Source organism: Eumetopias jubatus, unplaced genomic scaffold, assembly GCF_037043125.1.
Source record: "Eumetopias jubatus isolate StellerSeaLion01/CBP00866 unplaced genomic scaffold, mEumJub1_p1.0 scaffold_1, whole genome shotgun sequence".
Taxonomy (NCBI): domain Eukaryota; kingdom Metazoa; phylum Chordata; class Mammalia; order Carnivora; family Otariidae; genus Eumetopias; species Eumetopias jubatus.
The window spans coordinates 128,473,347-128,494,257 of record NW_028274807.1 but is presented as its reverse complement, the minus strand read 5'-3'; the positions used below and the strand labels follow the sequence as shown (position 1 = coordinate 128,494,257).

The following is a 20,911-nucleotide window of genomic DNA, read 5'->3' as shown; positions in this document are numbered from 1 at the left end:
GCTTATGGAGCAGGTTAAGCTGTTAAGTATCTCCCACAAATATTTTCAAGAGCTTCTCTGAACCCTCAACAAGAGAGGAAAAACAACAGGTGCAAATGTCCTTTCTGATTATTCAGACCGCTCAAATTTTAACTTTGCAACCTTGAAAACATTGTGTGCAGTGGTTTGACCCCCACCCAACCCCAGATTTAGTTTTATTTCTACTTAAAACAGAGGTAGTGATATTTTCCCTGCCTGTATCAATAGGGAGTAGAGAGAATGAATGAGTTAGCATTTGTGTAGCTTCAAGAGATCCTGAATTCAAAGGGACCCTTTTGAATTCCAAGTTGAGTATATTAGTTTCCTCTATATATCAAGGTCATTTTAAAGCCTTTAGATCAGTGGTTCTCCCACTTGAACATGCATCAGAATCACTTAGAATCACTGCTTATGAAAATGCAGGTCTGGTGCGTGGCCAACAATTTGTATGTCTAACAAGTTCCCAAGCAGTGCTGATGTTTCAGGTCCAGACCACATTTTGAGAACCATAGCTTTAAAGTCCTTAAGCCCTGAAATTCTTACTGTGCACCCCACACCAATTTATAGTCCAAACAAAATATTGCTAAAGTACAAAATAAAAATTTTATTTATTAAAATTATAATTTACCTCTAAGCTAAACTGAAAATAGCTCCTTTCTACATTTTTTCCCCTTTATGTGATGCTGTCTGTGTGCTGGGCTATTTGGCACTTCATACAGGAGTTACTGAGCTTCCCTGGAAGCAATATTGTATTTTTGCCTCATCCTCAGCATCTGCATCAGACATTTAGGGAGGTCTGGTGGGCTCAAGACACTGTATGAGGTTTCAGATGTTGAGACCTATTTGGAACTTGGTCTCAGCCACCAGGTAGGGTCCCGGACCAACCAGGGCACAGCTTTGTAATGATACCAGAGAGCACCACTAGGTGCTTCTTTCATACACAGAGTTTGTTGTCCCAAATGGAGGCACCTCATTTCTGAAGCCTTAAATCCCCCCTGAAATTTCCCATGGCATATAAGACACAAAGCCAGTCATGAACAGGATGTTGAGTGATCCCAGGTGGAATTAAGAGAGGGAGGGAGAGAAGAAATTAAAAAGAGAGCAGAAAAGGCCAGAAATCAGGGCTTGGGGGAGACAGCCAAGAATGTAGGCCATTTCACCAAGGGCAGATACATTAAAACATGAAATTTCCAAGGTTTAAATGTGTATCCTGCCTTTCTCCCCTTTCCCCGTTCCTTTCTTCCCTACAAAATGTTTATAACGCATGTACAATTAGCCAGATATTACAAAAAATGACATCCCTGTCTTAATGAGCTCCCAGTGTAGTCAGGGAGGCTAATAATTACAGGGCACTGTGATGAGGACTACACATACTGTGAACAAGGAAAGTGGAAGACAAGGGTCCACTATGGGGATGCAGCCTGGGGAGGACTTCACAGAGGGTGAGGTTTGTAATTTCTTGTGTCAGTGAGGGCCGTACAAGATCTTTTTTTTTTCTTAAGATTTACTTATTTGTTTTAGAGTGAGCGAGAGAGAGAGAGAGAGAATGGGAGGAGGGGCAGAGGGAGAGAGAGAATCTCAAGCAGACTCCTCGCTGGGCTTGGAGCCCAGCTTGGGGCTTGATCCTGGGACCCTGAGATCATGACCTGAGCCGAAATCAAGAGTCAGAAGCTTAACTGACTGAGCCACCTAGGCACCCCAGGGCAGTACAAGATCTTATTCACTGTAGTATTCTCAGAGTCTAACATATAGCCTGGCATACAGTATTTTTTCAATAATCATTTGATGAATGAGTAGAAAGATGAATAGAGTTGACTAGGGGTTGGAGGGGGGTAGTATTCTCTAGAAAGGATCAAAAAGCGTGAAAGCTCAGAGGTAGGAAACAACTGGGTATATTCATGGAACTATCAAGAAGTTTGGTATTTACTGGAATAAGGTGTGAGAAAGGGATCAGCAAACCTGGCTATGTAGGGCTAAACCCATGAATAATCTTGTATGCCAGGTTAAGGAGCTTGAATTTTATTCTGTGGATTAGGATACCACTGGTTTTTAAGCGTGGTCAGAAAAGATTACCTTTAACAAACAATAAGGAGGTAGCTTTGAAAGGAGTGACTTGAGATGGGGAACTGGTTATGGGCTCTCATTACACAGACAGTAGGTGGTATTACTGTAATAACTTCAGGCCTATCACTATTCAGTAAGGACAGAAGATGACCTCTCACTTCCTTTTCTTCGAACTTAGAAAAGAAAATTCTGTCTCCATATTTCTTAGTAACCAGATTATGAATCAAGGCAACATATGAAATTTAACATTTTTAAATGTTTATGAAATTGGCTGTACTTCTAGAGAGAGAAGTCATCAGCAGAATGATATGAGTCCTTGGTAAACTATACTTATAAGAAGGCTTATTTTGTAGATCCAAACTAGATGTTCTCACAGAAGCAATTAGAATATAACAGATGCTTCAGAACCTCTTTGCCCGTTAAGATCCCCTTAGTGTGTTGTGTTGTCTGATCAGTTTGGCTTTTTGAAAATTGTTACCCCTCAATTCTTCCACTGAGCCTTGGTAATAACTATTTAATCTCTCCTAAACAATGTGACTGATATAGACCAGAGACGACATCAGGGCTTCTGATTCCTTTAGAATCTTCCTTTGCTTAAGCTCTTCAAACTCTAAGCTGTTAACTGTAAGGTTGACCGACAGCTGTTTAACCTTGCACTATTGTGCTTTTCACCTTGAAAGAAATGAATTTCTCATACTAATTAGAATGATGTCATCATAGTGTTTTATCTTTCCTTCCTGACATACTGAAACCACTACATTTGAGGAGAGGAGGAATATTTTGGAGCATAAACCACTTGGATCATTTTGATGCAGATGCACAATGCACAATACCTGTTTGCCATTATACTTTCTGTTTATGTATTAAGGAAATTTAGTAGTTTCTGTAAGTTCTTTAAAACTTGAAAGGATGCAACAGATTCAGAATTAGTGGCAATTTATAGAGAACCTACTACGTGTCTGCTACCATGCCAGACATGGTCATTTAGCAGATGTGTGGTGATGGGACAGGGGTAGGGAAAGGGCTTTGTAATATAAATAAATCCCTAAAACTGTAGTATTACTCATTCTTAGTAGCATACTCTTAGCAAAGAACATTCTGTATATTACTACTATCTAGAAAAAAGTGCCAGTGATTGAGTTTGCCTAACTAAGAGAGAAATTCAGCAATCATGAATTCTTTAATCACTCATACATTAGGATATCACCAACTTAATATATGTTGGTTTGTCAGTTCCTTGGGAGCTTCCTTGATATAATCTGAAACCAGCCCCTATACCTAGGCAGGCAAGGAGAGGCCGAAGAAAGAGGCAGGCCGCTCCAAATTGGTAAGTGGCAGTTTAATAAGCAAGGGGAACTTACAAATGAGGCTTGTCTTGGGTGGCTGCAAGACAATTAGATCTCTGCAGCCACCTGCCGATGTAGAGGGTTTAACTGGGTTTAGTCACATATACCAACCATCCAAAAGGTCTCAATACCACATCATTACCTTAAGGCCGTGTCCTTGGAGCAGCCTCTGGCAGCAGGAAAGGCAAGTGGAATGTACATTCCAATGACGGGAAGGGAAGGGATGAGGGGCCTCTGATTGCTGGGGAGCGGCTCACTGATCAACCGGCAGTCAGGTCCTCTCAGTGGCCTCCACCAACAGAGTACTTTGTAGAGGAATGGTGTTAGGCCATAATGATATCTTAGGCCTGCATCTTGCCATCAAAGACTTAACGGTTTCAGAGGAGAACTAAGACAAAGGCCTGAATAACTATACAACAAAAGAGTAAGGATCCAGAAAATGGGGAGATCTCTTTTAGTTGAGGGGGATGGAAGTCATCAAGGAAGCTTCAAGGAGAAGATACGAGATCATTCCTGCCATAAGATAGATTTGGCCATGAGGAGCTGAAGGCCCCACAGGTAGAAGGGAAAGGAGGAACCCAGAGACAGGAACAGGCAGCCACGGACAGGCTTTGCTCAGGAACGGTGAGTGGTTCCATTCGGTGTTATTTGCCTGAGTCATCTCACTTGTTAATATGACATGAACTATCTATGTAGCTAATTTTTATTATTTTTCTAAAACAAATAAGGTCTCCTTTTCTTTGTAAAAGGTATTTACCAGAATTTTTAATATCTAGTACCCTTTTGTGTAGAGGGAAATATTCACTACTACTTGCACTTGATTTAAGTTTCAATGTATTGAGCTATATAATTATAAAGATATTACTGCTCCCTTTTCTATCTTGTTTTTATAGACTCTAGCTTTCCTGTTTGTCTATTTCTTTTAAAGAGACTCTTATATATGGACTCCTGAATTTTCTTCTAGGATTCTTATTGTCTTATTTTCATAGTTTTTATGCCAGGTGAATTATTCTCTTCCATTTAATTTAAATTCGCCTTTTGTCATATCACAACTCCTGGATATTGTCTGTTTCTGATTCTATTTTGGTCTACTGATCTCGATTCTTTTTTTTTTTAAGATTTTTTTTTTTTATTTATTTGAGAGACAGAGAGCATGAGGAGGGGGAGGGGCAGAGGGAGGAGAGGGAGAAGCAGACTCCCCACTGAGCCCCGACGTGGGGCTCTATCCCAGGACCCCGAGATCATGACCCGAGCCGAAGGCAGACGCTTAACCGACTGAGCCATCCTGATCTCGATTCTTAATCTTCTGTCAGTACCAGAGTGTTCTAATTATATAGCCTTTATGGGATGTGTTAATGTCTAATAGGGCAATTATCTTCCAATTTTCTTATTTTTTCAAAAGATTCTTATCCTCTGACTTTTATTTTCCCACATGGATTTTAAGATCATTTATCCATTTCCAAAGGACACCTTTTTTTCCTACTACTAAGTTCTAAGAAGTTAGTAGCACAGCATTTCTAAAGTAACTATACAGCAACACAGTGATTTCAAAACTGGTTTTAAGGTAAATGCAGAAACAGTCTTCATATATTCGTTTCTTCTCCTGACCCGTCATAAAAGTCAGTGCCTATATTGCTTATCTATGGCTGCATAAAAAGTACTCAAACACTTATTGGCTGAAAACAACAGTAATCATTTTTTCCATGGTTTCTGTGGGTCATGAATTTAAAAGTGGCTCCGCTGGGTGGTTGTGGCTCAGGGGCCCATGAGGTTATAGTCAGACATCAGGACCACAGTCATCTGAAGGCCAGTTGACTCACTCATACAGCAGCAAGTTAGCAGAGGGCCTCAGTTGCCTCCACATGGGCCTCTTCCCAGGTGGCTTGGAAGTCCTCAAGGCCACTAATGCTGGACATTGGGCATCATTGCTAGAAGGGCTACGATTGCCACCTTGGGAACCTGGCCTTGGCTGCCACTCCTGCCCGGGCCCTGGCTGGATGGACTCCATGTGTCCTCTTCTCACTACCAACTTTGGATACACAGTCTGGGGAGAACGTGTCTCATTGGCAGAGGCTGGTCATGTGTCGACACAATGTGCCTACAATAAGGGAGGCTGGGAAAGTGAGTAGCCAGGGTTTTAGCTTCTTTAGTGTGAGCCAGACTCTGTCTCACAAAGTAGAAGATTCTTCCAACAAAAGAAGAAGCATGTGAGGCCAAACATAATAATAAATATCTACTGTAGTAATGACCTTTCTGGTTCTAAGAGATGTGGAGGGAGAGATGGCCTTAAAGTGTTTTATGGCAACATCTCTTTTGGCTTTCACAGAAGGAGTAGATGATTCAAGGTAATCCTTGTTTGATTTATCTTCTGTGTTGCTGACTGTAGACGGAGCCATTTGCTTCAGACAGCCATTGTCTAATAAAAGGTGCAACGTTGTCCCGAATGGGGGGCCATGGCCATTGCAGCTGGGTGTGAGCTCCACGGAGTGCGTGCCTGCTTGCCGAACCAAGACACTTGGCCCTGGATCTGCTTAGCTAAGTACTCAACTGAGACCCCAGTGCCACACCATTCAGCTGACAAGAGGTGGTCGGGACACAGACCCTCTGTCATCCATCTCAGCCCCAGAAGCGGCTCAGTAATGCTCTTGGTATGTCTGATTCCATGCAGCACAGATGGCCATCGCTGTGCCTTCCTGGGTGAGGTGGCTGCTCCTGGGCCCCTGTCAATGAACAAATTCACTTGGCCATTTGAAATTTAGAGACTACTTGTTCTTTGAAAGGGACAATATTGAGCGGTTCTTTCTGGCAGTAATTATGTACCAGACCAATTGGTTTGTGAGGCCACTTCTGGCTGGGTAGTAAAGCTGTGTCCCTGGCAGAGAGGGAGTTTGTCCGTCCATTTGCTAGGGCAGAGGGTGTCTTTTCTAGTTCATTTAGAACTACCATCAGGTTATCTATGTGAAAAGTTGGAAATGTGAGTAAGATTGTGTTTAACTACAAATCAATTAGTGTGAGCATTTCCTGGCCCAGAGCCATGGTAGGGCACAAAAGGAATATGATTCACAGTTCATAATTTTAAGGAATTTCCAGGTAATTAGGAGTATGAATATCTCTAGACCAAATAACTAGAATTGTAGGCAGGAAGTAATGAACATCAATGAGGATGAGTGGGCAGCATCAGACTTACCAGCTCTCCAGGCCCCACCCCCACCTGCTTCAGTAGGGTTGAGGTTGCTGGTCTTGAGAATCTGCATTTTTAACAAGGTCCCAGGTGATGCTGATGCTGCTGGTCCAGGGACTATACTTTGAGATCCACTGGGCTAGGATATCAGGACAAAGGGTGTTTTCACTTCTAGCTATGGCTTTATAAAGAAAATGCTGACTTTTGACAAATTTTGAAAAATTGAATCAAGTTTTTAATAAAGGGGCCTCACATTCAATTTTAATATATATTTATGACCCCACTGAAGAGAATAGTATTTACAACCCAGAAAAAAGATTTTCTTTCAACATTTAGGTTATATTTAACCTGAAAGAACAAATTATTTTTGACCCAGTAAGTCTTTGTCTAGAAATTTATCTTGAAGAGATAGAGGTCGGCGTAAAGATAAATGTATAAAGGTCTTCATGGCAGTGTTGCTTACCATAGTGAAAAATTGGAATAAAAATAAATGCCTAGAATGGAGACTAGTATATTTTCTAGAACAAAGAAGTTCTTTACAGTTTATTAAAAATGATGATGCAGTTACATATTCATTGGCATGAAAGGTGTCACAAAGCAATCAAGTGTACAGAGCTGTAGTTGATATACACGTGTGTGTGTGTGTGTGTGTGTGTGTGTGCGCGCACGCGCATTTGGAAACACCACAGTGTTAGTTAGCAGTGGTGTTTAAGCAGCTCTTCCCTTCTGTGTTTTCTAATTTGTCTGCAATGAACATGGATGACTTATGTGATTCTTTTCTCCTAAAAGAACAGGGAAGCACTGATGCGTTTCCCTTAAGTATATTAGTCAGTCTTGAACCAGCCCAACCTGCCATCACAAAAAAAGCAAGTTTTGTTTCTCAAGCTAGGATTCTCTACATTGGCAGCTTAGAATAATTAAACTCCCCAAATACTGGCTTCTGGCTGCACAGGGTAAGCGCAACTGAAGAAGTCGGAGTCTGGCTTCCACAAATCTCTCCTCAACCTGTATCCACATTTAATTGCTTATTAAAAAAACCCAGACACTCTTTTTTTTTTTTCCTTTCTTTTTTTTTGTACCGATAGGTGCTATTCTTAGAGGCCTCTTCTGGTACATTCAAAAGGAAATGAACATTGGCAAACCCCTGAACTCCTGTTGTTTTTAATCTTCCATACAGTTCAGCTGATTATTTGTGGTGTGAAATAACCATGTAGTAAAAATAGAAAGTTTATTTCCCATCTTCTGGTATTTATTATCTCCCCTATGAGTAGCAAGTTTTCTTTCCCAAGCTGACCCACTTTTTTCCAACTAATTTAATGTTGGTGGAGACAGTGGGGCGCTCTTGGGGAGTTGCCCTTGTGCAAAGCACTGTGGTGGTTGCCGTGGGGCCAAGGGAGGCAGCGTAAATTCGTCCTGGGCCTCTACCAACAGCAGAGCACCTTTCTATATATCATTGCGTTTGAGCTTCACTGGAGCTTTGTGCACAGGCTTCTTGCCCAGGTGAGGATGCTGAGTCACAGAAGTTTTATAACTTAGCAAACATCACAGAGTCGGGACTCCTAAGTGCTCACCTGAATGTGCCCTGGCTCCCTTCCCACTGGAAGCTTCTGGAGGCTGTTCTCTCCTGGACCTTCTTCTTTCCTCCTGATTTCTTCCTTCACCAGCCTCCTCAGGGGGCTGGGCTTGGGCACAGCTGCCGCTGACGGCGACACCTCTCCTAGGTAGCGGTTGCAGACAATATTCTGAAAGAATTGCTCGAGGGGAGGGGTAAAGGGCTACATCAGTACCTTCACTATTGCTGTTGTTTAATGCTCAACTTGTTCATGTCGCCAAGACAACCACTTCCATGCCCCTGTTTCTCCCCTGTGTCATGGCTAGGGTTCTTCAGGAAGCTGACTTGGACACAAAGTCGAGTGGGCAGGATGCTTGCTTGGGAGTGCCCTCAGGAGAGCCCTGCAGACAGGAGAGGTGAGGCAGAGGTGGGGACAGTGCAGTGATGCAGTCCTGACAATCCTGGCCCAAATCCATGGGGAGTTCCGGACTTACCAGAATTGTCTGCATGGGCCAAAATAGCCAGGCTTTCTACCTCTACCGTGGTCAGTCATTAAACGTGGGCCACATGGGAACGGCGGGAGCTTGGGCAAGGCAGCTTTCTATGGTGGAGGCAGGTCCCAAAAGGGCCTCAGCTGGAGGCTGGCTGGCCGTCGGCAGCGCTCCAGGCAGCTGGGGAACAGCTCCTTCCTTGAAAGGAAATTGAGGTTGTGCGTCACTATCCGTGGGGTGTTGAGGTAACAGTGAAGACAGAGAGCAGCCTGCTTTGCAGATTCTGAGGCAATTTTATTGACATCCTGAGGTCCACTATCATCACAAGAGAAGCTCAAGGAAACAAAGATGAGGGTCAGATAAGCCTCTCAGCAGAGTAGCACAGCTGTCACACGCCCTACTGGTTCATGGCCCACCATAATAAGCCCTGGGCCATCGTCTGCAGAGGCGGAGAGATGAGATGACAGGTGTCATGTTCTGCCCAAATTTCAACCTTTGGAGGAGGGGTTTTGTCTGATAATTTCCTGATTTTTCAAAATCAGCTCATGAAAATCCTTATCTGGATGTGTCACTTCTGTGAGGGATTAGAGAGATCACACATTTGGCAGTAAGGAAGCCACAGTTCTAGTCCTGACTCTGCCTCTTTCCTTATAGCTCTGTGACTTGAAGCAAGCCACACAGCCTCTCTTGGCCTCAGTTTCCTGATCGGTAAGATGAGACAAGTTGGCGTGAAGAGGTCTGTAGTCACTTCCAGCTCAGAATCATGAAGCTTCTCCATCGTCTAGGCCAGGAGTTGATAAACTACAGCCTACAGGCCAAATCTGGCTCAATACCTGTTTCTGTAAATAAGATTTTACTGGAACACAGCCATGCTCATTTATTTACCTCTTGTCTGTGGCTGTTTTCATGCTACAATGGCAGAGTTGAGTAGTTGCAACAGAGATTGCCTGCAAGTCTAACACTACTTGGCTCTTTACAGAAAAAGTTTGTCAGCCTGTAGACAAATCTTCTATCATGTGCCACTCTAAAGAGTAGGGGAAACAATACGGGCCATGAGGACGTACCTTTGCAATAATTTGGGCCGAGAGGGGCAACTGTATTTCTGGAGTGTTCCTGAAGCACTTGCAAGAAAGGGGAGGGTAAAAGATTAGCAGAGAAACATCCTGCACGTACTGTGCACGAAGGGCAGTGTCTGCAAGGATTCCTGAGTAAGCAATGTCCCAGGTGCTTACGTGGGATCTTGTTTGCCAAAGTATCCAGCCCTGCAGTCCCTGCATCAGCTCTTTATCACCCACATGGCAGGAGGTTTTGCAGGGAGGGCGACCACAGGTTTCTGTTTTATCATCAAGGTCATCCATCCAGGCACTGAGCTGGGGGTAGTAAATGAGTAGAGCAAATGTGTAAAGGGAAATTTTGGAGGAAATGAGAGAAGAATCTCTCTCTGCTGGTGAAATGTCACAATCATCAAGCTGTCACTCCTTTGGGGAAAATAGCTTGGCTGGTAAGAGACCATAGAAGTAGCAGGAAGCCCGACAATATTACTCTGACGAGCTGTGCTCTGCACCCTTACGAAACACAGCTCCTAGTTGCCGACTGTCTCTTCATATCATCTTGTGTTCATGTCACTGTCAAAACATCCCCAGGGGATAGTGTCAAGTGTTCTAATCCTCCTCGTCCTGTGTTGCGAAGGTGGGGAAAGACTTCAGGATGATTTTTCGTGATGTTTCAGAGTGCCTGCCCCATTGATTGTTGGTGCCAGCCATTTGCCTCTTAATATTTGGTCCTTCTGGTTGCTTTTCATTGTTGGTTATTATTAGTATTAGTGTTGCCTTCCCAAGGAAATTCCACCCCACTGGAGGTCCCGGGAGATGTCTTATACCAGGTCATAGAAGGTTCTATTTGAGAGAAGGCCCTCTGTCTGATGAAACTGCTTAAATATAATATGAGCAAACTGAGGCTCCGGGAGGTGACCTGAGGGCTATGTAGCCGGTGAGAGTAGAACTAGAACAATAACTGTGGTCCTCTAACTTGAAGGCTAGTGCTTTTCCCACAGACCCTCAGTACACTTCTTTGCAGCATGGTGCCTTATGTCAGCGTACAAAGTAGCACTTCTGGTGATCATACCCTGTCTTCCCCAGTAGACTGCAAGCTCTTTCTGGGTTAAGGACCATGGCTACTATTTAAATTACCTTTGACTTTAATTCCTACCTTCAAGCATCTAAAATATAATACCTCCCTTAAGAAACTAGAAGAAGATGAGCAAATTAAACCCAAAGCAAGCAGAAGAGAGGAAATAATAAAGAATACATTGGAAATAAATGAATAAAGAATCAATAGAGGATGCCAACAAGACCAAAAATCCTTAAAAACATCAACAGAATTAATAAATCTTTAGCCATAATGTCCAAGAAAATAAGAAAAAAGACTCAAATTCATGAATCAGGAATGAAAGGGGAGGCATTACTACTACCCTTAAGGAAATGAGACAGATTATAAGGGCATACTGTGAACAATAGTATGCCAGCAAATTAGATAACTTAGAGGAAATGGACAAATTTCTAGAAAGACACAAATTACCAAAACTGAGTCAAGAACGAAAAATCTGAATGGGCCTATAACATGTAGATTAAATTAGTAAACTAAAAACTTCCAATAGAGAAAAGCTCAGGCCTAGAAGTCTTCACTGGTGAATTCTACCAAATATTCAAAGAAGAATTAATACCAGTTCTTCATAAGCTCTTCCAAAAAATGCAATATGAAACAACACTTCCCAGCTTATTCTATGAGGCCATTCTTTGATACCAAAACCAGACTAAGACATCACAAGAACAAACAAACAAAAGTATGAGCAAATATCCATCGTGGATATATGTGCAAAAATTAACAAAATACTACTAAAATAATTCCAGCAACATTAAAAAAAAGGATTATATTTGATGACCAAGTGGGATTTATCCAAAGAATGCAAGGGTCATCTAACATCAGAAAATCAATTAATGAAATAAAACATATGAATAAAGGGCAAAAAGGATATGATCATCTCAATAAATGCAGAAAAAGCATTTGACAAAATCCAACATCTTTTCTTGATAAAAAACACTCAACAAACTAAGAATGGAAAGGAACTTCCTAAACCTGATAAAGGGCTTCTATGAACACACCTATAGCTAATTCATACTTAATGGTGTAAGAAAGAATGTTTTCCTCCTAAGAACAGGAACATGACAAAGACTTCATTCACCACTTCCATTTAGCACTGTGCTAGAGGTTCTAGCCAGGGAAATTAGGCAAGGGGAAGAAATAAAAGGCAGCCACATTGGAAAAGAAGAAATAAAACTATCTCTATTTGCAGATAACATGCTCTAGTACGTAGAAAACCCTAAGAAATTCACTAAAAACTATTAGCACTAATAAGCAGGATACAAGATCAATACACTAAAACCAGTTGTATTTTTATACATAGCAGTGAACATTTCAAAAACGAAATTAAGAAAACAATTCCATCTATGATAGCATCAAGAATAAAATACTTAGGTATAGGCCACTGCTGTGACCAAGATGGCCAGGAAACTCATTCCTTCCTCAAGGATGCCTGGGCCAAGGAGCTGGTGCTGGTCGCATCCTTCACCATTGGGGGCCTCACTATAATTCTGCCAACCCTCAGCCCTTTCACCAAATATGCCACCATGATCAACCAGGCCACACCCTACAACTATCCATTCCTCCCCTACCCCCAGATGATGGGAACATGTCCAACGCACCCAGCCACCCTCAGGATCCCTAGGAACCAAGCTTGGAGTAGCTGAAGAAATTGTGAGCACCTCTGGTGATATGGCCCTCTCACCTGTGGCCAATAAAATGTGAAAAGCGACCCTTCCCCCCCAAGAAAGAATAAAATACTTAGGTATAAATTTAATATGATACATGCTTATGCTGAGATGAACTTTGGAGGTACAAAGATGAACAAGGTAAAAAATATTTACACATTATATATTAAATAAAACTTTAATATCTGTAATATATAAAGAACTACAACTCAACAAAAATACAATTTAAAAATGGACAAAGGACTTGAATAGACATTTTTTCAAAGAAGATATGTAAATGGCCAATAACCACATGAAAAGTCATTAAGGAAATGCAAATCAAAACCACAGTGAGATGCCACTTCACATCCACTAGGATGGCTATAATTTAAAAACCAGAAAATAACAGTGTTGGCGAAGATGTGGAGAACTCTCACACACTAATAGCGGGAAGGTAAAACAGTGTAGCTGCTATGGAAAACAGTTTGGTGGCTTCTCAATCAGCTAAATGTAGAATTACCAATACGACCCAGCACTTCTACTCCTAGATATATACTCAAAAGCATAGAAAGTGGGTACTCAGATACTTGTATGCCGATGTTTACTGTAGCATTACTCATAATACTCAAAAAGTGGAAACAAGTGTCCATCAACAGATGAATGGATAAACAAAATGTGATGTATACATACAAAAAATATTATTCATCCATAGAAAGGAAGTCCTGCTAATGCCATACATTGATGAACCTTGAAAATAGTATGCTGAGTGAAATAAGCCAGATCCAGAAGGACACATATTGTATGAGTTCATTTACATAAGGTACCTAGAACAGTAAAATTCACAGACACAGGAAGTGATTAGAGGTTAGTAGGGATTTGGGGGAGATGTACATGGGGAATTATTTCCTGATTATAGAGTTTCTGTTTGGGGTGATGCAAAAGTTTTGGAAATAGGTAGTGGTGATAGTTGCACATGGCAAATGTACTTATTGCCATTGGATTAAGAAGTTAAAAAAAAAAAAGATGAACAGGACATAATCTCTGTAGTCAGGGAGCTTACTAACCGGTTAGAAAAGTGTAGGGGAGGGGTGCCTGGGTGGCTCAGTCGTTAAGCGTCTGCCTTCGGCTCAGGTCATGATCCCGGGGTCCTGGGATTGAGCCCGGCATCGGGCTCCCTGCTCAGTGGGAAGCCTGCTTCTCCCTCCCCCTCTGCCTGCTACTCTGCCTACTGGTGCTCCCTCTCTGTCTCTCTGTCAAATAAATAAATAAATAATCAAAAAAAAAAAAAAAGAAAAGTATAGGGGAGTGGAGTAACAGATTCATCTCTGTGACTATGAGTATTAGAAAGCAAACCATGGCAGGCAGTGCCTCAGCTAACATCTGGCCCAGTGGCTGCCATAGAGTGGATATGCACTCTGGGAAGGTTCCAGTAGGGTTGCCAACTAGGTCCAATCTAGGACCGTGGGATAAAACAAGGCCTGGTTTCGAGTTCCAGCTATGTCACGTGTCAGTTGTAATGAACTTGGGTAAGTTACTTACTGTCTCAAAGCTCATTCATTGAAAAATGTACCTACTTCCCAGAACCCTCACATGACATGATACAGGTAAGCTGCTCAGCACAGGGCCTGGCACTTGTCTACTAAAAAAGGGTTAGCCATTATTACTGTTGTTGTTGTTAATGATGATTTGGGATGAATTTGGATAGAAATAAAGTTTTTAAAAGACCCTAAATCTAAGTACCGAAATACAAGTCCCGTACCTGAGACAGGAAGGTACAGGAACCGAGGATGGAAAGTGGGGGTGAGCCGTGGAAAGATGGGACCCAGGAAAGGAGGATGGCAGAGAGCTGACCGTGACAGGGCTCAGAGGAGAGAGAGGAGAATTTGAGGGAGACAGACCCCAGGCTCAATGACACAAGGGAAGAGTGTGGTTGGTTTAAAAGGAAACTCACCAGAACCGCTAAGTGGCATCAGTTTGCTGTTGTGTTTCCCTGAGAAACACAGGTCCTACCTCTTCCAGGGAAGGGCATGATGGGGATGGAAGAAGGAAGCGAGAGCTGAAATTGTGCCAGGTTACATTTCCTGTCACCACCTTCTTTTCAAAATGTCTGGACCCTCCATTTTGAGGCTGACTCATGGTTTGAGCCATGAGCACAGTGGAATTCTCCACGGTGTGACCATAGTCACTCTCCCTTTGTTCTAATGGGGTCACGGTCTCCTTCTAAGGAACACACAACCCACACAGTGAGTGGGTAGAAGGAAGCAGGACATGGCTGCCATTTGATCCCCTGCTCTTCTCTGGCTTGAGGCTGAAGTCAGAGCCACTTACACCTACCACAGGGCTTTTCCCAGAGGCACACCCGAGTCCAGTATCTTCAGAACTCACCACTGGCGGAAGAGACTGGTCAGAGTTGTTTTGGTTTGGTTTGGTTTGGGGTGGTTTTTTTTGTTTGTTTGTTTGTTTTTGTTTTTATGATGTTTTTGTTTTTTTAAACATCTGCCTTGGCCACTCCTTACATGTGCCCATATCCACTTTTTAAAAATTATCCTCGGTAGAAGCTGCATTTGATGACTGGTTGGTGGATGTTCTTCTGTCTTAGAAACCGATGCTTCCTGTCAGATCCATGATTCTTTAGAAAACAGGTGGAGGTGAAGCAAAAGTGAGGGACAGCCAAAGGTAGACAGCGAGGAGCAGACTTACTCATGGGAGGGTGCACTTCCAACCTGTGGCGGGAAGCTCCTTGGGAAGAGGGTATACAGTTCTCGCAGGAAATTTGTGAATCCATATATGCACCTAACATTATGTGTCTTACGTATATGTACTACTTCCAAGGCCATGAACCTTCTGTTGAAATTAATAAAGAGAAGATTAACTTTAGAAAATCAACACAAGGATTAAGGATTCATCTATTTTTTAAGTCTGAGAAAGCAGAGCTTTAGAACCAGAGCTTCATGGGCCTGCAACCGGTACAGTTGCATGGTGTCCCAGACTTAAGGAGGGGGCCTTGCACTTGGGGTTTAGTAAAATCCCTAATACTTTTATCTTTGAATTTGTGTTTATGAGTGAAGTCTGATGGAACAATGGAAGCTATGCTGGGGGCTTGAAGCCTCACTTGTATGCTGCCTCCAGCCACCCCCCTGGAAAGGCTTGTCCACTACCCACTCCCTAACTACCCGGCCCCCACCACCCTCCATTCCCTATGGGGGCCTGTGCACAGATAGGGGAGGATCAGGGGCAGGCGGGGTCTTTGAGCCCCTGCAAGGATCTTCACCCTCCTTGAGAGTATCTATTCCAGTTCCTGAGGGAGAGCATTAAATGCCCCATAAAAAACACCGTGACAGTCCACAAGTAATCAGAAGCAGAAGAAAGTAATCAGCTTTTCTCTTGCTTTTTGAACAGGGGGCCTTGCACTGTCATTCAGCTGTGGGCCCCACAAATTATGTAGCTGGCCTGTCTAAGCTTGTTAGAAATGCAGAATTCCAGGCCCTACCCACACCTACTAAGACAGAATCTACATTTTTAATAAGATCTCTAGGTGATTCATATCACATTGAAGCTTGAGAAGCAGGGTTCTAGAACACACTCGGATTCAGTGACTCTGGGATTCATCTAATAAGCTGAAGTCTATGATTCTAGCCCAGTCGTTTTTATTATGATTGCTAAATATGTTGTCCTTCTCTTTGACATAAAGCAACTGCTATTCCTGATGAAAGGTGGGATGGGGAGGAAAAAGCCTGGCCAATAAGAAAAACTAAAAAAGGAATTGCTCTTGAGCACCGAGCTTTGCCAACGCTGGTACTTGAAATGGTATTTGGCCTGGCCTCTGCTCTTGGGCTCAAGGCTTAGCATCTTTCCCGGCAATACTGAGAACCCTACTGAAGGGAATCGGGGCCACATTAAAATAAACTGCAGCTCTCCTGGAAATTTCTTTGACCTTTATTTGTCTTCAGGACTTGCCAGCTCTCTGGAAGAGAAGGGAAAGCAGCACCTTCTTTTCGGTCTTGGCAGGACTGGTTTTTGAGCTTGCGTTTTATTTGGTGTGGTGTGGTGATTGTCTTAGTAACTTTTCAGGATCTAGGAAAGATGATTATAAAAACCAACCAATGAGCACATGAAACGAACCCCCTATGCCATCTCCCCTCCTCACAAAAGCCTTCCTTGGGGAGAAGCAGCTGTCCTGGCCAAAGCTGGTGGGAGGGGAAAGCTGAAATAAAGCTCTCTGACACCAGGGGAGGCTGAGGCGGGTCTTCCCTGGGGTATGGAAGGGGTGATCGCCAGGAGGGAGCCAAAGGGGAGCCATCAGTCACTGGCCATAACTGGTGATGTACCAGAAAGAGCAGGAGCTTTACGTAACTATCTCTGAAGGCGTCCTTTATAGAGTTCATACCTGTCGATCCAGTAATTCTGCATCTATGGATGGAGCCTGAGAAAAGATCTGAGTTTCTGACCAAGAGTTAAGCAGGAGAGTATTTATCTCAATGATAGCCATAAGAGCAAGCAGGTCAAAGTGAGATGCATGCCCTCCCAGGGGGTGTACAAAAGAAGGGTGTAGTTGAGGAATGCTAGAATTTGCATTTAATTTTTTAAACTTAAAAATAGAAGAAGAAAACTGCTAATATGTAATATGAAAACTGACTCTCACTCCCTCATTCAGTCCCTAAATCAGACAGTCACGTGTTACAAGAGATGGGGTGGGAAGGGTGGGAATGTCCCAACATGGGTCCCTTCTGGGACATAGCAACTACGTGGATATAATTTATAAATGAATATTAGGGCGTTCAGTGTTTTTTCCTGATGGAGTGTGAGGCACCTTGTGGGGGATGTAAGGAATGCACAAGGAAGATTCTCCCCCAGCTCGGGGAAGGACGGTAGGCAAATCCAACTCTGCGTGACCCCAGCCCTCGCTCAGGGGCCCACGTTAGCTTCTTAATGGGAAGTAGTGTGGTTTCAGTTGATGGACTATTTCCTTCCCTTCAATTCCAACATGCCTTGTAGGAGCCTCCAGGGTTTATCAGTAGAAACTGTAGCTTTCTCAGCAGATTTCATAACATTGCAGCTCTCATTAACAACGCTTTACCTCCTGAACCCAATTTTGGCCTGCTCTGCTCTGCTGAAGTTCACGGCGGCAGGTGACCCACCCCCGCCCCGCACCATCAGCATCTTGCTTTCCATTGCAAAAAAGCAATGCTCAGGTGTGGGATTAAGATAAAGGGAAAACTAATCTTATTAGAAAAACTGTCTCAGTCCTCGGAGCAAATACCACACCTGCTGAAAGCGACTGCCAAGGGCTCCTCGGGAATGTTGGCTTTGCCATTGATGCATTTCCCGGAGAATTTGCTAGTATAAAGCCCATCTTTTAAATAATGGTGTTCTGTTTAAGTAATCCTTTTGGAGAGAGGCTTGGTCCTGGAATTCCTTCTGCGTATTAAAACTATAAATAATCTTGTCATTAGGAATAAATCTCCTTAATGTGCATGTCATAATTGAATTCATCTCTAATTAATGTAGCATTACCTAGTGGCGAAGGTGGATTAACTTCTGTTTTCTGATTGCCCTTGAATGTTGCCTCCAAGTTGCTGGAGTGCTGATGAAGTCCGTAAGTGCTGTGCATTGATGTTTCAGACACAAGGACCGTCACCAGCGCAGCTCCAGACATGTCCCCAGGACCAACAGTGTTCACCAGCACAGTGGCCAGGAGCAAGATGAAACACATGAGGGAGTAAGTAGCATGTTGCCTGAGCCCTAGGAGAGTGGAGTGTGAGCCTTATTGACAAAGAATGTGATCCTATCATGTAATGCTATTCCACTTGGTCTTCACAAAAATAACAGCTGTGCTTTTCTAGAAGCAAAGGTGAATGGAATGTGTAAAAACTCAGTTGGAAAGGCCTGCATCTGCATCAAAAACTCCTGCTGTGGTCTGAATGTGTACCCACCCGTCCCCCAAATTCATATGTTGAGATTCTAACCTCCAGAGGAGATGGTATTAGTAGGTGGGGCCTTTGGGACGTGCTTAAATCATTAGGCCTCATGAATGGGATTAGTGCCTTATAGCAGAGGTTCCATAGAGCTCCTTAGCCCTTTCTGCCATGTGGAGACACAGGGAGAAGGTGCTGGCTTTGAACCAGGAAGAGGGGGCCCTCACCAGAAGGCGAGCGTGCAGGTGCTTTGATCTTGGACTTCCCAGCCTCCAGAACTTCAAGCAATACACTTCTGTTGATAAGCTACCCAGTCTATAGTATTTTATAGCAGCCCAAAAGAATAAAGACAGCACCTGATATAGACTTCTTAGCAAAGAAGAAGTACCCAGCCTCCTAGTCTAAATTTTCCTGTACAGTTCATGTCTCTAGATCAGCGGTTGGCAAATTCTCTCTGTGGGGAGCTAGATAGTAAATAGGCTCTGTGGGCCACACAGTTTCAGTCACAATTACTCAACTCTGCGTTGTAACACAAAAGCAGCCTTCGGGGTGCCTGGGTGGCTCAGTCGGTTAAGCGTCTGCCTTCAGGTCAGGTCATGATCTCAGGGTCCTGGGATGGAGCCCCAGTCTGGCTCCCTCCTCAGTGAAGTGTCTGCTTCTCCCTCTCCTTCTGCCTCTCCCCCGGCTCGTACATGCACACTCTGTCTCTCTCTCTCTCTCAAATAAATAAATAAATAAAATCTTTAAAACAGCCTTAGACAATATATAAATGAGTAAGCATGGCTGTGCTTCAATAAGACATTATTTCAGACTGAAATTTGAATTTTGTATAATTTTCAGGTATCACAAAATATTATTTTGATTTGTTTTCAACCACTTAAAAATGTAAAAACAATTCTTAGCTCACAAGATGTACAAAACAAGTGGCAGGCCACAGATTTGGCCTGTCAGCTCTATAGTTTGGAGATCCCTCCTACAGATGTTCCAACTCAGAAACTTTTTTCTAAAATCGACTTCCTGTATTGGTGGTGTCCAAGCACAGTTAGGGAAGTTTGGCAAACATTATTTTTCAGTCAATATGCATTTGTATTGGTCTTGCAACACCACACATCATCATACAGGTTAATGTTTGACAGCAAAGGAGAAAAAAAATGCTGAAAATTATTTCTAAGCCTAAAGCTGGTAATATGTTTAGATGCCTATTGTTTCAAGTCCTGCTTCTGTCTGAGTGGCCACCTAGTAACAGAGTTACCATGGCAACAAGTGAAGCCCAGGAACTGGAAGTGAGAGGGAATGTGAGTAAACTTCTACAGGGCCGTCCCTGCTTCAGAGCTCTCCACAGGGTCCACTGAGGCCTCAAGTGAGGCCTAAACTTTCTTGCCTCTGCCTCCTTCCCCTTCTCCTTGCTAGGAGGAGATTATGGAGAAGCCTTTGTTAATCTCCCAGTCGATAATCTTCAAAGAAAAGCTACTCAACTATTTCTCCCTTAAAATTTAATAACGTGGTATTGTCAGATTTTTGATCTAAGACTTCATTACTTTTGCAGAGTACACAACATTCCATTTGCTAGCATATTATGAAATGCTTTAATTAAAATGAGTCATTTTGGCAAAATAAACGACAAAGATATGTTCTAGTGATTTCAGTCCTAGTATTTTTTTTTTCTTCCTTGTTGCTTGACTGAATTTGAATTTGACCAGGTGTTTCTGGCTCACGTTCTAATGTGGATCAGTGCAGCTTGGGTTCTCTCCCCATGGTTGGTATTGTTTCTTTGACAGAATAACCTGCCATCCCCTCATATCCCATGTCACAAAGCCCTGTACCATTCCAGAAAAGACAAAAAGGAAATTGCAGCCACAGGGCTAAGTATCTTTTGAGGATGCTGTGCTTCCTGTTCTAAGACTTAGAACACAGCCAGAAGGGAGGGGATCTTGCCATTCTTGCACAATAATGTGCTGTGTGCTCTGCGTGTGCACAGCAACTGTTGGGACACGAAGAGCAATGAATGACCTTTATCCCCAGGAACTTACAATGCAGAGAAAGCACCAAATTTCAAAGTGGAAAGCTAAATGACAACACAATGATTTTGTAATATGAGGTCAGGGTTCAGAAAAGCCTCCAAGTGGGACCATGCCCATGTGCCAAACGGAGCAGATGGTGAGAGCTTCGAGGTCAGAAAGGGGAAGTCAGGGAGGCCTCTGGGAGAAGTGGGAACTTGGCCCTGTCCTTAATCGAGAAGTAGGATATGGAAAGGTAAATCGAAGGGAGAGGAGGCTGGAGGCCAACAGATTTGGAGTCTGAGTCATGGCTTTACCAATAAATGATTTTCTGACCTTAGGCAAGTGATCTTCAAAGGTTCTGTTTCCTCATCTGCAAAATGGTCATATTATCGCCACAGTTGGGTCCCTCGGAAGGTAGACTGAGAGGTGGGCATTACTGTGCAGGAGGTTTGTGAGGGAGTGTTCACGAGGCCACCACATGGAACAAGGAGGGGAAGGAAGTGTGCTGGGCACAAGGCCACAATAGGTGACATGGTCT

The 20,911-nt window shown here is 43.1% G+C and overlaps 1 protein-coding gene and 1 pseudogene across 1 annotated transcript in view; both read left to right on the top strand.

Annotated features, from left to right (window-relative positions):
- NEK11 (NIMA related kinase 11) overlaps positions 1–20,911 on the top strand; it is a 243,807-nt gene that overhangs the window by 181,548 nt on the left and 41,348 nt on the right. The window contains 1 exon segment of the mRNA XM_028099169.2: positions 18,081–18,177. Within this exon segment, the coding sequence (XP_027954970.2) occupies positions 18,081–18,177 (97 nt within the window).
- On the top strand, positions 12,159–12,469 carry LOC114205561 (NADH dehydrogenase [ubiquinone] 1 alpha subcomplex subunit 3 pseudogene; annotated as a pseudogene).